At 44.0% G+C, this 14,847-nt stretch overlaps 1 protein-coding gene across 6 annotated transcripts in view; it reads left to right on the forward strand.

Annotated features, from left to right (window-relative positions):
• Window positions 1-14,847, forward strand: part of NDRG3 (NDRG family member 3) — a 68,757-nt gene that overhangs the window by 25,877 nt on the left and 28,033 nt on the right. For 5 of the 6 annotated variants that reach the window (XM_068913049.1, XM_068913050.1, XM_068913053.1 and 2 more), the window contains 2 exons: window positions 10,209-10,314; window positions 13,685-13,720. In XM_068913049.1, the coding sequence (XP_068769150.1) occupies window positions 10,258-10,314; window positions 13,685-13,720 (93 nt within the window). In that variant the 5' untranslated portion in view covers window positions 10,209-10,257. Of the gene's footprint in view, window positions 1-4,842; window positions 4,994-10,208; window positions 10,315-13,684; window positions 13,721-14,847 lie in introns of all 6 variants that reach the window. The other variant, XM_068913054.1, reaches the window with a different exon arrangement.

The raw sequence follows: 14,847 nt of genomic DNA on the forward strand, positions 1-14,847 counted from the left end.
GTATACGCTTTATCTAAATTGATCAGTTTTAGCATATTTTGAAACTAAGGGCAGGCTCCTACCAGAAAAGTAATCATACTGTTCCCTTCTCCTGTGTTTTTTTCTGGTGATGCTGTGAACACACATCTTATCCATTCAGTGATTCAACTGAAGAACTAACCCCGTCAAACAACAGATTTTTTTACACTCAAGTCTCAAAACAAGCTCTTTATGCTAGAGATTCAAAAACAGTGGTACACAGGGAGCTGAGGGCAGCTTTTCCTGAGTCAGCTCACTAATGCGAGTGATAACTAGTCCTGTAAAAACATACCTTTAACGGATCAACAAGCAGAACTGACTTGCTAAATTCTTGCACTATTGTTGACGTGGTACAAGGGAAGAAGAAGGAATTTCTGGCTGGCATAGGGAGGGAGAACAGGAGCATCCCTCTAGGCAGCAACCAACAATTAGATCATATTAAATATATAATGAAACTGCATCCTGAACTGATTCCTGAGTTGCCTCATATCCATTACTAGTTTAATCTGAGTTAATTGGAGTTTAACTGGTTAATTTGAGTTACCTCTCCTGTACTGACCAGCTGCCTGAGAAGGGGCAGGACTTTAAAATTCAACCTGATATACAGAAGCATGTTCTCTGCTTGAAAACATAAGACCGAAAATGATGGATGGGGCAGCCGGTATAGCTGTTCTGATAGCTTTGAAGTAATGCCACTAACCCTGGAGAAGAAATGGATGCAGGATGGGCAACAAGTCAAACTGGAACAACTTGTTCTGGGAGCTCCAGGGAGCAACGTTCAGGAAGGGAAGGAAGAATTTAATCTAAGGAAAGGAGGGAAAAAAGCATAGATTATAACATTATTTTTTAGCAATTTATTTTTTATATAAAGTATATGTGTTCTTAAAATTTATGACAATCCTGTGAGGCCTATTGGGGGGGGGGGGGGGCACGCTTTTTTCTGGTTGCCTGACTTCCACTTAACCAGATTTGACTGAAGTAAAAAGAAAAGTTTCTTTTTCCTCTATAAAGATACTAGTAGAGCTGGTCTAGATGTGTAGGCTCTAGTGCACAATGCAATAGCATTAGAGGGACATGAATTAGCTCAGATACTCAAAGCAGCTGTGTTGTGTTGACTGAAAAGCAGAATATGTTAGGTCTTTCTGAGCTTTGCACATATATGTGGTGATATCCTTACCCACAATAAGTCAAGATTTTTGCAGGCTGCACTGTATTACACTGCACCTACCAACAGTTTGAGATAATACCAAAACCAATCAGCTCAGTTCCTTCACTGATGAATATATTTTATTAAATAAGTTTTAGGTTCTAAAATTTATGTAGATGAATGAACATGAAAAATTTTGAGTTTTAGATTTAAAGTGAAAATGACTTCAGAAACTCTTCTTATGCATTTAATCTAATTTTTTTCCATCCCAATAGCACGTAACACAAATAACTTAAAAAAAATCACAATCACATTAGAAAATATAAAAACTGAGGTCTGACTAAATGTTTGTTTAGCTCTATTGTAACTTAAAAAATGATGGTTCCTCCCACACAGCAAGACAGCTTATTTGGGTGTAAAGGCTATATTTATCAACATAATTTGATGTTTGGCAGCCAGTGAAAATGAAACTTTTGGAAGAAGAAAAGTAAAATGAAAGTTCAATGTTAAATTTCAGTAAATTGAAATGTACTGCTTGATGATAGAAATCATTGTTAAAATCTTATTTGAAACACTTTCTCAATCCATCTTACTATGGAACACTTTTTGTGCTCAAGGAATGTATGTTCAACTTGATTCTGAGTATTTTCCATGTGAAATGTAAAAACACATGATCAGTTAGTAAGAAGCGCAGTTGAAACGAAGCAGAAACAAGATTAAAATAAATCTACAAAAGGAACTAAAGGATCTAGTGGAAAGCAGCTAGACTTGATCATAAGCTATTTAAGTGTAAGCTGCTGACAAATAGCGCAATTCCCCCACTTGCCTTCCTTCCAATTGCAAATGTGTGCTTGAAGAGCACCTGGGTTGAGCTACACGTATTGCCTCAGTATGGAGAGAGCTTGATGGTGGTGTTGTGGGGTGGAGAGAAGGGATGGCATGAGGAGAAGCTGAGGTTAATACAGCGGTGGTAGACACAGTTTTGATGATGAAGCTAGGAACATTTCAGCTGTGGCAAGTGTCAGCAGGGCGAAGCCTTCAGGAGCCCTTGCACGCGCTGAGTGAGATATCACATCTTAGGGGTAGTGGGGGAAGCCTCTCTGAACAGATCCGTTTGGTCCTTCCCAAGTTCCTCCTTGGTCATGGTATCTCTCACTATAAAACTGGAAAAATGGCTCTGTGGCTTATTCTGAGCTCTGTGAACTGAAGATACTGGATAATGCAGTCACTGTTTTAGGGTGGTGCCACTGAGCAAGAAAGGGACATGGAAAAATCCTGTGAGTAAGACTTGCAGTTTACTGCTGTTTTGTGATCACTGCTCACCTAAGATCTTACCTGTGCAAGCTGTGGACTATATGCCTTCATATTTCTGGATACCGATAGTCACTGCTTATTTCAGTTGCAGTGAGGAGAACAGCTTATTCAGATAAGTGCTGCAAAACTTTTTGAAAGAGATACCACAACCAGAAAAGGCTCATTCAGAGACAATTTGCATCGTTTTCATGACAGAAATTTGGCATTCCAGTTCGTCCCCCAGATATCCTTCCTCTAAATCTTCCTTCTGAAGTATGCAACCCTATTAAGAAATGATTTGGGGTTGTACTGTGTAGGGTTGTTCAGCATCATTCAGTGTTTTCGTTGGCCTCCGGCCAGGTAAGCCAAAATGATGTGAAACCTTTACATTTGTCTTGTGCTCTTACTTAATCAGCCTTGTTGATGCTTCAAATGGTGCCTAAGGATGGTGTCCTGCCAGTGGGACTCTCCATTATGCATGGGGCTACGTGACGCTTCTCAGAATTGGACACTTTGTCTGAAATTAACAGAAAGCCAGGCATGAAAAAAAAAAAGCTCACAAAACTATTGTTAAATGTAGGTCTCATTTAAATTGCTTAGAAAGTATATTTAGCAGCTGGCATTTCTGTCCTGGTTGTAGCCCAGATTCAGAGGAAGTAAAAACATAATGCTTCAAGAAGCTGCTGTTCATCTTGTATAGGAATTGGCAGTGGAGCGATTAAATGGAACGTGATTTGGGAAGGCTGCCAGTTTGTCTTGGGGCTGGAGCGGCATGTGGTGCGTTCCCCAAAATACATGAGCTGGAACGTAGAAAGTGAGTAAGCTAGGAAAACAGTTAGAAAGTTAATTTGGACCCTTTGCCTGTTTTGCTGAAAGTTTACAATGTCTGCCAGTGTTTTGGTATATTTTAGCTTTTCAGCAGAGTAGCCTGTGCAGGTGATTGGGAAGCAAATTGCTATCAAGAGATTTACAAAGGACTGAGGAGAAAGGGCAGGAATGCCCAAGGGTCTCAAAGGCCATAAATGAAACTTGTTCTATTAAGAAGATGAGTGTGCCACGACTGCAACCTGCCTGACCCAGCTGAGGAGCCCACACATCCAGCTGTGTGAGACACTTGTCTACGGGGGTTGTGTGTGAACTTATTTTACCGCAACTTCTTTTTTATCTGTTGAAATGATATAAATTTAGAGCCCTCCTACCTTGGAGTAAGTGTGTGCGCCCATATTTCAGATCTTATTTATATAGAGATCATTTCTTTTTGAGGCTCACCTACCTTGATTTTCTGCAGCCTTCTGTGCCCTACTCTGACTTCTAATCTCTTTGTTAATTATTCACCCAGTGTCTTTCCTTGATTCTTATCTTACTCGTTTTCAAGCAGCATACATCGATTCCAGCCTCTGGGAAACCTTTGGAAAGGGATGCATGGTTTAAATTGAGATATTTGACTGTATTTATAGCCATATATATATGGAGGCAAGAGGAGCACTTGCAAAGCATGTCATACTGGGACATATATAGAAAAATGTATGCTTTATATATGGATTATTCCGGGCAAACCTTTTGCTTTGTCTGTAGCCTGTCTTCTGCAGAGCTCTTCTATTTTTTATGAATATTTATGCTGCTTTGTTGTGGTATTTTAAACTAGCTTTCAGCTTGTGAAATGTCATGTTTGTTCCTGTAAGTAACAGGAGGAGGGACAGGAGAGAAGTGATGGCTTCCTGGGCAGGAAGATCTTTTACAAGGTGACTTTAACCTGGCTGGAACAGAGGATAGCACAGCTCTTCGATAGACCGTACTTCTCTGGCTCTGCATTTACAAATGTGCTTTACTAGGTCCCCCTGCTCTTTTGAGAAATCATTTTTGGACAAATGCATTCTGCTGTGTTTCAAACAAAAAGTCGCGTAGCTATTAGCGCAACATGGTAAAAAGGCAAAGTTTGGGTGACTAGTCATGCAGAGTCACTTAGACCTAGTGCTGTAATAGGTTACCCAGGTTTGGATCAGAGCAATCGCATTCACCTTACTAAGAGCTTGGGAAGAGAAAGCATGCATCTGCCTATAAAGTATCCTCTGAATGAATTCATGTGAAAACCTGCGGGTCTGACAACTATTGTCAGAGAATTCATAAGTGAAGAAAACTGTGAAGAGCTAGTTTGGCAATCTAAAAAAACCTGTTTGCAAACAGTGATAGGGACCCTATGCACCCTTTTCCTTCAAAAAAGCATCTAAAACCTTTGAGTGTCTAGAACAAGACAGCACTTCCAATAGAGAAAACTCAGATTTGCTGGATGAACAGATTAAATTAAAAAGGTTTGGAAGAGAAATCTACCCTCTTTCCATTCATGGCGGTGCACGCTGAATCTTTCTTTTTGATTCTGCTCGCAGTTCAGCAGTTTTCTGTGGCTTCCTGGGTCACCCTTGCATTCAGAGTCTCCTGTGGCTCCTTAGGGGACTTCCTAAGGTCTCCTTCCTTACGTGAGAGTCTGCTCCAAGCTGAAGCTTCCCAGGCTGACCTGTGCTGTAGACTCGTTGCAAGGTGCGTCTCTTCCTACATGCTCCCCTACAGAAGTTTTCCTGATTACATGAGCCTCCCTGGTGTCAGGGAAGGCGATCTCTCCTCTCTCAAGGAAGCTTTGCCTAATTCTGAGTGCAGCAGCTGAAATGGCAGCCTTTCATTTTGCTGCCCGGCTTGATTTCACAAAGGAGCAATGCACGGTGCAAGTAAAACAGACAGCGAAGGAACTCAGCAATCTGTTGCCTTAGCTTCTAGAGAACTCCCCCTCCCCTCCCCCCCGACAGTATTTGGAGCAATAGCAGCCTAGGAAGATAAGCATGAGATTAATTTCAGTGTAGCGCTGTTTATTATGTGCACTGCAATAGCATCTAGAGACCAAACATGAAATTGAGGTTGATGAGATAAAAGCATTTAATAATCCCTGATTCAAACACCTACCTACTGTTTATTATTCTCATATTACAAATGCTTAACGAAGTAGTGCACGTGATTTACAAAATGGGTATCTCGCCCGACACCTTATGCACTTCATGTTCTGGTATGCTTGTATCAGCTGCAAAAGATGTCCCAGGGCAGGTTTATGCAGATTGTACCCTTGGGCTCCTTGGGAGTTGTTATTCTTTGTATAGCTCAGGGGAAACTAGATGGAATATCTGAGAAGCTTTAGCAAAAGTATCTTCCAGCCATCTAACAGAGAGCAATCGCTGCTCGGAGTTGTTCTGTGGTCCGTCAAAGCACTGCCAGTAGATCTGAGAATGATCATCAGATGCTGTGCTTCGCTGCAGACTCTGCTTTAGGCGAACACGCTAGGTATTTGGAACGGGTTGCCCAGAGAGGTTGTGGAGTCTCCTTCCGTGGAGATATTCAAAACCCGTCTGGATGTGATCCTGGGAAGTATGCTCTAGAGGACCCTGCTTGAGCAGGGAGGTTGGACTAGATGATCTCCAGAGTCCCTTCCAACCTAAACCATTCTGTGATTCTGTGATTCTGTATTGGAGTCTAAGACTCATGAGCCACAAAACAAGCATGAGTTATCTTTGTGTAGGAAAAACCTAGAGAAAGTGATGAATGGCATGTGCACATTTTTTTAGTTTCCTTTGGGTGCAGTGGACAACTTCTTGGACCCTTACAGAAGACTACTTTGTATCAGCTGACCTACCTGCTTGGGTGCAGGCAAGCAGAGGCAAGGCAGGTCCTTATCCTTGTCCAGCTGGCAGTTGGAGAAAGGACTGAGGAGCTGGGTTGTAGCAGCTTGGATGACCCCAGGTATAAGATTGCTTCCTGCCCGCCATCAGGTCCAGTGATTGGCTTTTCAAAGGAGCATGAGAGAGGAATAAACTCTCCAAATAATTATGTGGTTGGTCTAGTACTGTCTGTCCCCTGTTGCTAATGAACTTCTGGTGCTGCTTGTTTGAAACTCCTTTGGTGTCTGTAACCTCATGGGGTCCTTGCCTGTGGTTTTGGAGAGAACCAGCTAGATAATGAGCTCTTCCAGTGTACGTGGAAGTTTTAATCCATATTACAACAGCTAGCTCTTTCCTCTGTGGCTTGCAGTGCATCCACATAATGGTTCTTAGTGCTCTTCTGAGTAAAAATTCTTTCTGTGAGGGCCCTAGAAGGAAGAGGGGTCCAAGAAAGCTGGTTAATATTCAAGCATCACCTCCTCCAGGCTCAAGAGCGGTGCATCCCTCCGAGTAAGAAATCCAGCAAAGCGGGCAGGAGACGTGCATGGAGGAGCCAGGAACTCCTGGCAAAACTCCAACAGAAGAAGGAAGTCTGCAGAATGTGGAAGAGGGGACAGGCCACTTGGGAGGAATACAGGCACGTTGTCAGAGTGTGCAGGGATGCGACAAGGAAGGCTAAGGCCCAGTTGGAATGAAACCTGGCAAGGGATGTCAAGGACAACAAGAAGGGCTTCTTCAAATACATCGAGAGCAAAAGGAAGACTAGGGAAAACGTGGGCCCGCTGCTGAACAGGGTGGGTGCCCTGGTGACAAAGGATATGTATAGAGGGCAGAGTTACTGAATGCTGCCTTTGCTTCAGTCTTCACTGCTAAGGCCAGTCCTCAGCAATTCCAGACCCTGGGGACAAGAGAGGAAGGCTGGAGAAAGGAAGACTCTCCCTTGGTGGAGGAGGATCGGGTTCGAGATCTTTTGTCCAAACTTGACATCCACAAATCCATGGGCCCTGACGGGATGCACCCACGAGTGCTGAGGGAGCTGGCGGATGTTATCGCTAGGCCACTCTCCGTCCTCTTGGAAAGGTCCTGGAGATCAGGAGAGGTGCCTGAGGCCTGCAAGAAAGCCAATGTCACGCCAGTCTTCCAAAAGGGCAAGAAGGAGGAGCCAGGAAACTCCAGGCCTGTCAGCCTCCCCTCCATCCCTGGAAAGGTGATGCAACAGCTCCTCCTGGAGGTCCTCACTAAGCATCTGGAGGACAGGAAGGTGATCAGGAGTAGTCAGCATGGATTCACCAGAGGGGAATCATGCTTGACCAATCTGATAGCCTTCTATGACGGAATGACTGGCTGGGGAGATGAGGGCAGAGCAGTGGATGTTGTCTCCCTGGACTTCAGCAAGGCTTCTGACACTGTCTCCCATCACATCCTCCTAGGTAAACTCAGGAAGCATGGATTAGATGAGTGGAGAGGGTGAGGTGGATTGAGGACTGGCTAGATGGCAGAGCTCAGAGGGTTGTGGTCAGTGGCGCAGAGTCCAGTTGGAGGCCTGTGGCTAGCGGTGTCCCCCAGGGCTCAGTCCTGGGTCCAGTCTTGTTCAATATATTCCTCAATGACCTGGAGGAAGGGACAGAGTGCACGCTCAGCAAGTTTGCTGATGATACTAAACTGGGGGGAGAGGCTAACACACCAGAAGACTGTGCTGCCATTGAGAGGGACCTGGACAGGCTGGAGAGCTGGGCGGAGAGGAACCTCCTGAAGTTCAAAGGCAAGGGCAAGGTCCTGCACCTAGGGAGGAATCACCCCACCTAGGGAGGAATAACCCCAGGCAGCAGTACAGGCTGGGGGTTGACCTGCTGGCAAGCAGCTCTGCCGAGGAGGACCTGGGAGTGCTGGTGGACAACAAGTTAAACATGAGGCAGCAGTGTGGCCTTGTGGCCAAGAAGGCCAAAGGTATCCTGGGGTGCATGAGGCACAGTGTGGCCAGCAGGTCGAGGGAGGTGATCCTGCCCCTCTACTCAGCCCTGGTTTCTGGGCTCCCCAGGACGAGAGAGACATGGCACTGCTGGGGAGAGTCCAGCGGAGGGCTACCAAGATGATTAGAGGGCTGGAGCACCTCTCCTCTGAAGAAAGACTGCAAGAGCTGGGCCTGTTCAGCCTGGAGAAGAGAAGACTGAGAGGCCATCTCGTAAACGTGTACAAGTATGTGAAGGGGGAGTGTCAAGAGGATGAGGCCAGCCTCTTCTCCATGGTGCCCAGCAACAGGACAAGAGGCAACGGGCACAAACTGAACCACAGGAAGTTGCATCTGAACCTGAGAAAAAACTTCTTCACTGTGAGGGTGACAGAGCATTGGAACAGGTTGCCCAGAGAGGTGGTGGAGTCTCCTTTGCTGGAGATATTCAAAACCCGTCTGGATGTGATCCTGGGCAATATGCTCTAGAGGACCCAGCTTGAGCAGGGAGGTTGGACTAGATGATCTCCAGAGGTCCCTTCCAACCTAAACGATTCTGTGATTCTGTGAAAGAGGGGAATTGCTGTGGCTGATTTTCAGAGGGGAAAGACATTGTGGTTTTTTTTTTTCCTTCCAGTTTGGCTTTAGCCACACTGAGGTCAGTCCTGACACAAAGGGGATTGGAGAGAAGGCCAGCTTTTGGTGAGAGAGGAACTGCTCTTTCCCAGGGCATTGTATGTTTATGATGATCTATGGTGACTGTAGAAGCACAGACACAGTACTCTTTTTCCACTTTTTTCTTCCAGGTTTAACAGCAATATATTATCTTGTACAATGAATTTAATTTGTGATAGCATCTGAGAATCTCTTTTTCGTTCACACTCAACTAACATGCAGGAAGCCCACCACATGCCTATTCCTGTCCCTACTTAGGTCCATGACTTTTTAATTTCATCTACAGAAATGTGTATAGTTTTCCTAAACAGCCAAAGAATCTGCACAGTCAGGTATAATCATCTCCTGTTGCCAGGGCTTTCTTCATATTCCTGCATAACTGTCTGCCAGCTCTAGAAATTTTCTTCTCCATATATACAAGTTTAGCCTGTAGAACAGAAATTAAATCCTTGGTAAATTCTGCCATATTTTTCCTTTACGCTGGTCGTTTTATTTGCACTAGATGATTTCTTCTCTGATTCTGTGGCAGCAGTGATTTGTCATAGACATATGCAACCTCATGTACTCTTGATTTAATTTTTTTTCTTTCCTTTGAGGACTGTGCACCAGCTTATGGAGAATGACTGTTGGGGCTGTGTTTACTCCACAGTTAGCAGTGTTATCCTGCACATGTTTAACTGGACCAGGACTATGTGGGAGCAATTTTTGTGTCCCAACTTGTAAAGTGAGGGCTGCCTTGAATTCTAGGCAGCTTTATATTCCTGCCGACAATGTACACCTCTGTTTCTCATGTGCAAATCCAGAGGTGGCTGTACATCTTGTGGGTTACAGGTGCAGCCCTGTGTCCTGTGACTGAATGGTTCAGTTAGGGTGTATCGAGCGTTGCCAGTGACACAATAGGGTTGTACCTTGGTGGAACTGACATCTGGAAAACTGCTCTAGAAACAGGGCAGGCACAGAAGAAGCAATGGAGGTTAAGGCCTCGGCAGTCTGAGTCCCACTCTTACCAGTAAAGAAGCAATAGTCCTCTTTAAGCACTCTGGAAATGGCAGCGTTCCTGCCTACTAAACACAATTTTTAGCTCTGCTGATCCAGTCATTTCCAGTTCTTACTGGACGATTACAGCTGAAGTACCAGAAACGTGTGGAAGTGAATCCAGGCTTTGTGAAGAGACAGTCCTAAGCTTTTGGGGACAGTTTTCCATGGGCAAGGCAATGTGCAGTATAAGGAATGCCATAGTGATACACTGAGTGCAAACGTGGCTGTTTGTATTCTCCTGTTGCAGATATTTCATATTGCATGGAGAACCAGCATCTTTCAGACTCTTGGGTTTCAGTTTGAGCGTATACAAGTCTAATGAAAGATCTTAAAGCTTTTTTGGCTAGTATCTTTTGTAATGCCATTTCTAACCGTATGCCTTTTCTTTCAGAATCTCTGATTTGCTGCTCTGAAGTTTAATTGACTCCGCTTACACCACCATGGATGAACTACAGGACGTTCAGTTGACAGAGATCAAACCGCTTCTGAATGACAAGGTAATGCTAGTTGCTCTTTTGCTCTTACTGGTGTACTCTGGCTGACTTTGTATCCAGCAAGAAGCCGTGATTGCTGGAATCTGTTTACGGCTTGAAGCGCCTTAAGTACTACAAAACAGCAATTGCTTCCGCATTCTGATAATCCTCCACCACATGCTCTTCCTAAGTGTAAGGGAAAGAAAGACCACCAAGGAGCAGCTTAGCTAAGTTTGGAGTCCCAAATAGGACAGTATGTTGTGCCAGTACTGAAGATTCCCAAAGACAGGGAAGAAAGTGGAACAGCGATACTCTTCATGACATACTTGAGCTGTAGAACCTCTGATAAGTTCATGCCTGTTAGAGAAACCATTGTTTGTATCGTATTTACCTTTTTGACTATTTTTTAATCTTTCATCTTCCATATGATCTGCTTGTTTTTTGACCCCAAGAGCAGCCCCGTCTCCCTGGATTTAGTAATGGAGAACTGTTTCCTATTAATATCTGTAGAATCTAACTGGAGCAGTCTAGACTCATTCAATACTGAAACTTTGGAAAATCTGTTGTGTTGCAGCTGCTGTTTAATCCTTTCATTCAATCTTCTAGAAGATCTAGAATCTTGGACCTGCAAATTGTGATTATGTGCTGTGATTTTGGTCACTTTCCATATCTAACAGCAAAATCAAAGGGTCTGATGGAATGTGAAGCAGTTCCCAGTGCTTTGTTGTTTAATGGCTGACATCAAGACCCGGCTTGTTCTGCTGAGTGCAGGATGTGATAGTTTCTGAATGAAACCCTACTTTAGCTGCTCACTGTGTGCATGCAGAAAACTCTGTACAAATCCCCAGATGGGTGAAATGTCTGAAATTCTGTTATGTTTTAATGTACTCCTAGTTCTTCAGGAAGAAACACGTAGAGTGGATCAGAACCATGCCCAACACCATACAGGGATGAGAAGTGTGCTGTGGCTCTCCTTTTTACATTTTCTTCTAAAATGCCTCAACAAGTGCCTCAAGAAAGTACCACCTCCAAGGTCTAGCCCTCATTATTGCTTACAAGCTTGGAATAATATGCATGCACCTTTTAGACCTAACTAATGGATCTTATGGGTGTAGTGCCATACATGCTCTTCTGTGCAGTGCATCAAAGTGCAAAAAGCATTGCGCTGGCAGTTCACTAAGATTTTCACTGAGCAACCCACCTTTAAAGGTAGGAGTTTATGCACCAGCATGGATTAATGGCCAGAAATAGTACAGTAAAACTCTTAAGGTGCTAATGGATGAGTGCTCATGAACCCTTCACATGTAAAGGGTCTCTGCTGTACGGAGAAAAGGAACTCTAGCATCTTAACACTCAAACTCTTAAAAACAGTGGAATTGCCTGGGAAATTGAAATGAGTCACAGCTGTTCACTTCTTGCCTGACCTGTAGGAAATGCAACTGGAGACCGTTAAGCCCTGGTTTTGTTTTGTCTCCAGTCTAAGACGGCAGTCCCTGTGTCTTCACGCTAACAGTTATAGTTGTAACAACAGTTCAGCAAAGATAGTTTGCAAAGCAAAACCAAGAATGCTGCATTATGTTAATTTTCATTCACAATTTTGATAATACTTCTGATTAATTCCCATTCTGGCACCTTTGACTCCTATTAAAATAGCCCCAGTGAAAAGTGATTGAAATGCAACAGCTTAATTCAGAACACTGACTGGACAGCCCTTAGGCTGGATTGGATGATTTCATCCATCTCTTTGCCTTTGAGATGCAGCCATCACATCTGCATCAGACTGGAAAACCTGCCTTAATCTTAGACTTCAGAAATTTAAGAGACTAAATAGATTAATGCTTTAAAGGTAGATTTTGGTGCGTTACAATCAAATATCCAGGAGTCATGACACGCCAGCACTAAGGCTGCTTGTGCAGCTTAATATACTCTGACAACAAACAATACAATTGCAGACTTTCATTATTTGATTCTATTTCCCCCGCCTCCCAGAGAATCCTGCTTTTCTCAGTACAAATTCAGATCAGTCTTTACTTACTGTGCATCATCCAAGTCCAGTGCTGAGTACAGAAGTTATTTCCTCATAGGCTTTTTTTATAGTTCTTATTCACCTTGACACTGGATGACTGAATTTATCTTCTTTACATCTTGGTAGATGAGGAGACTTTACTGTCTGCTGTCTTAATGGAACAGAGAAAAAAGCATAGACAAGGTGTTCAGAAATCTCAGCTAGTTTCAGGATCTCAAACTGAAATAGAGGGCTGCTTTTTATTTTCCCTTTCTCCCCTCCCCCCCCCCCCCCGAGGGAGATTTGGTGCTTTGTGCCACTTCCTGTTCAAAACATTGACTCAGTACACAGTACTTAATGCTCAGTGATTCTTAGACCAGATTGGCAGCTTTCTCAACTTGAACATCTCAAAACTGTGAAGAACGTAGTTAACAACTTGTGTTCTTACTAATGTGGCAACGCCTGTGGGAAGGAAAGCAGGGCTAATTGTTTATGTGTGGAGAGGATTTAGGGTGCTCGCCCAGAGGAAGAGTTTGGGGTACTTGTCTTGCTCTTATATGGTCCTAGTTGTAAGTAATTTTAGCACTAAGATGTAAGCTATACCTAAAACATATAAGCTAGAGTGATAACCCAGAGGATTTGCCTAGCCTTCTCTTAACATTTGACAGCACTCAGTAGCACACTACATAAATCTACCCTGTAACCAGAGCCTGAGTCTCACAAAGCGTGTGGACATATGGACAAGTTACTGCAGAACTTGGAACTTGGAGTATGCCAAATGTGTACCATACCCGCTTGTCTGCGTGGTCTGACCCCAGGGGAAAAAGTCAGTTGTGAATTGCTTATCCTAGTTTCCATGCCCTTTGATTTCAGTATCTTACAATTCACTGCGTTTACCATGGAACAATATCATGCACACTACTGCTACTACAGAGTAGCTGACTGCATAGCTTGTGTTCTTCTACTCATTACCTTAGATCCTCGTGATAGTCCTTTAAATAATTTTTCATTAAAATTTATGATGGTCACCAGGACAAGACAAAACCCAGCCTCCTAATCCAGCCTGCCTTTGGTCAGGGTCCTTCCTGTATTGTATATGCTCAAATCCCTGCTCAAATGTTCTTGACTCTGAGCTGTGTCCACGGATGCTCTCCGTAATCAGAAGCCCTGGGACGGCCCCCACAGAACTCCCAGTACAGTAATGGTCAGAGCTTGTGTGGAGTTTTCTTGTAAGGGTCCTCTATTTAGCTGCTGTCCTGGCTGCAGTTGGGCTAGACCATGCTGAAGCAGAGACCTCTGAGGTGTCCCTTTAAGTTGCTGTTGGTCTGTGTTTTGGGATACCATGCTGAATGCTTTTTTTCTGTTTTTTGTTCGTTTGTTTGTTAACAGAATGCTGCTCGTAACTTCCAGGACTTCGACTGTCAGGTAAGACATGTCCATGAGCTGAGGATCTGTGGGCAGCGTCCACGTGGCCAATCAGAAATGCTGAGAGACGTGAAAAAGCTCAGCATCTTCACTTTTAAACTCCTTTAAAGGTTTAATCAAGGAGAACTGGTATAAGTCCAGTTGACAGAAATTGTCCTTCACCCTTCCCAGTTCTTGAGCAGTTTATAGTTTTAACAATAATATTTTTATCCTATATCAGCATTTTCATAGGTGAACAGATTCTTGGGCTGCAGTGTCAAAATAAATGAAATACTAAGTAAACTGACAGTTTCTCCTAATAAGAGGGGAGAAGAAGGAGGAGTGGTAGCACAGCTGTATGGATTTAGCATAAGGCATACTCTGCAGGCTACCCAAGTTTTCAGGCTGGCTGAGGACAGACAAGTGTAGAAGCAATGGCTCTGTAGGCCAGCGGGTTGGGCTGCAGCTGTAGCAGAGGTCAGGATTTAGGAAACACTGATTCTGATTCTGCCTAAGATTTTTAGTAAGCTTCAGCAAGCTTTTCCCCAACACAGCTGTGTCCTGTTTCACGAGCGTGGTTGTGAAGTCTGTTAATTGTTCAGATTTCCTGATGGGAGGTGCTCTAGAAAAACTGTGTGCTACTTTTAGTAGCTAGTTTGACTCTGACCAGACAGGACTGCTCTGCAGGTCACGTTATTTTGCGCTCTGAGGTGCCAACCTGCATGGTTGTGCTGAGGCTTCACAACAGGCTGCAGGATGATTGGTGTCCTGAAAGGCAGTTTCTTGGAGACGTGCAATATGCTAAAGAGTTGCAGCTCTGTCTTGTCACATCTAGTTCAACGCTAAGACACTGGCTAGGAAACAGGAGCCTACATGTTCTGTCTATTTGTGTTGAGAGGAGATGGAAAGCACCAGGCATTACTGCTGCCCCAGATATGGCACCCCTGCTTTGCTGGGCCTAGGTCATGACTGAGCTGTGGTCATTCTCTGTGAGGTTATTCATCTGCCAGAGTAGTGCCGAGATGAGCCTGGTCTTCCTGCTTGCTATAGGAATAATGCTTTTAGAGGAGCAATTGCACCCAAGATGTGGGACACTGTCAGGCAGAGCACAACACTGATATTACGGGAGGAGTTTATAGATCGCAGGC

Source organism: Struthio camelus, chromosome 18 (assembly GCF_040807025.1).
Source record: "Struthio camelus isolate bStrCam1 chromosome 18, bStrCam1.hap1, whole genome shotgun sequence".
Lineage (NCBI taxonomy): Eukaryota > Metazoa > Chordata > Aves > Struthioniformes > Struthionidae > Struthio > Struthio camelus.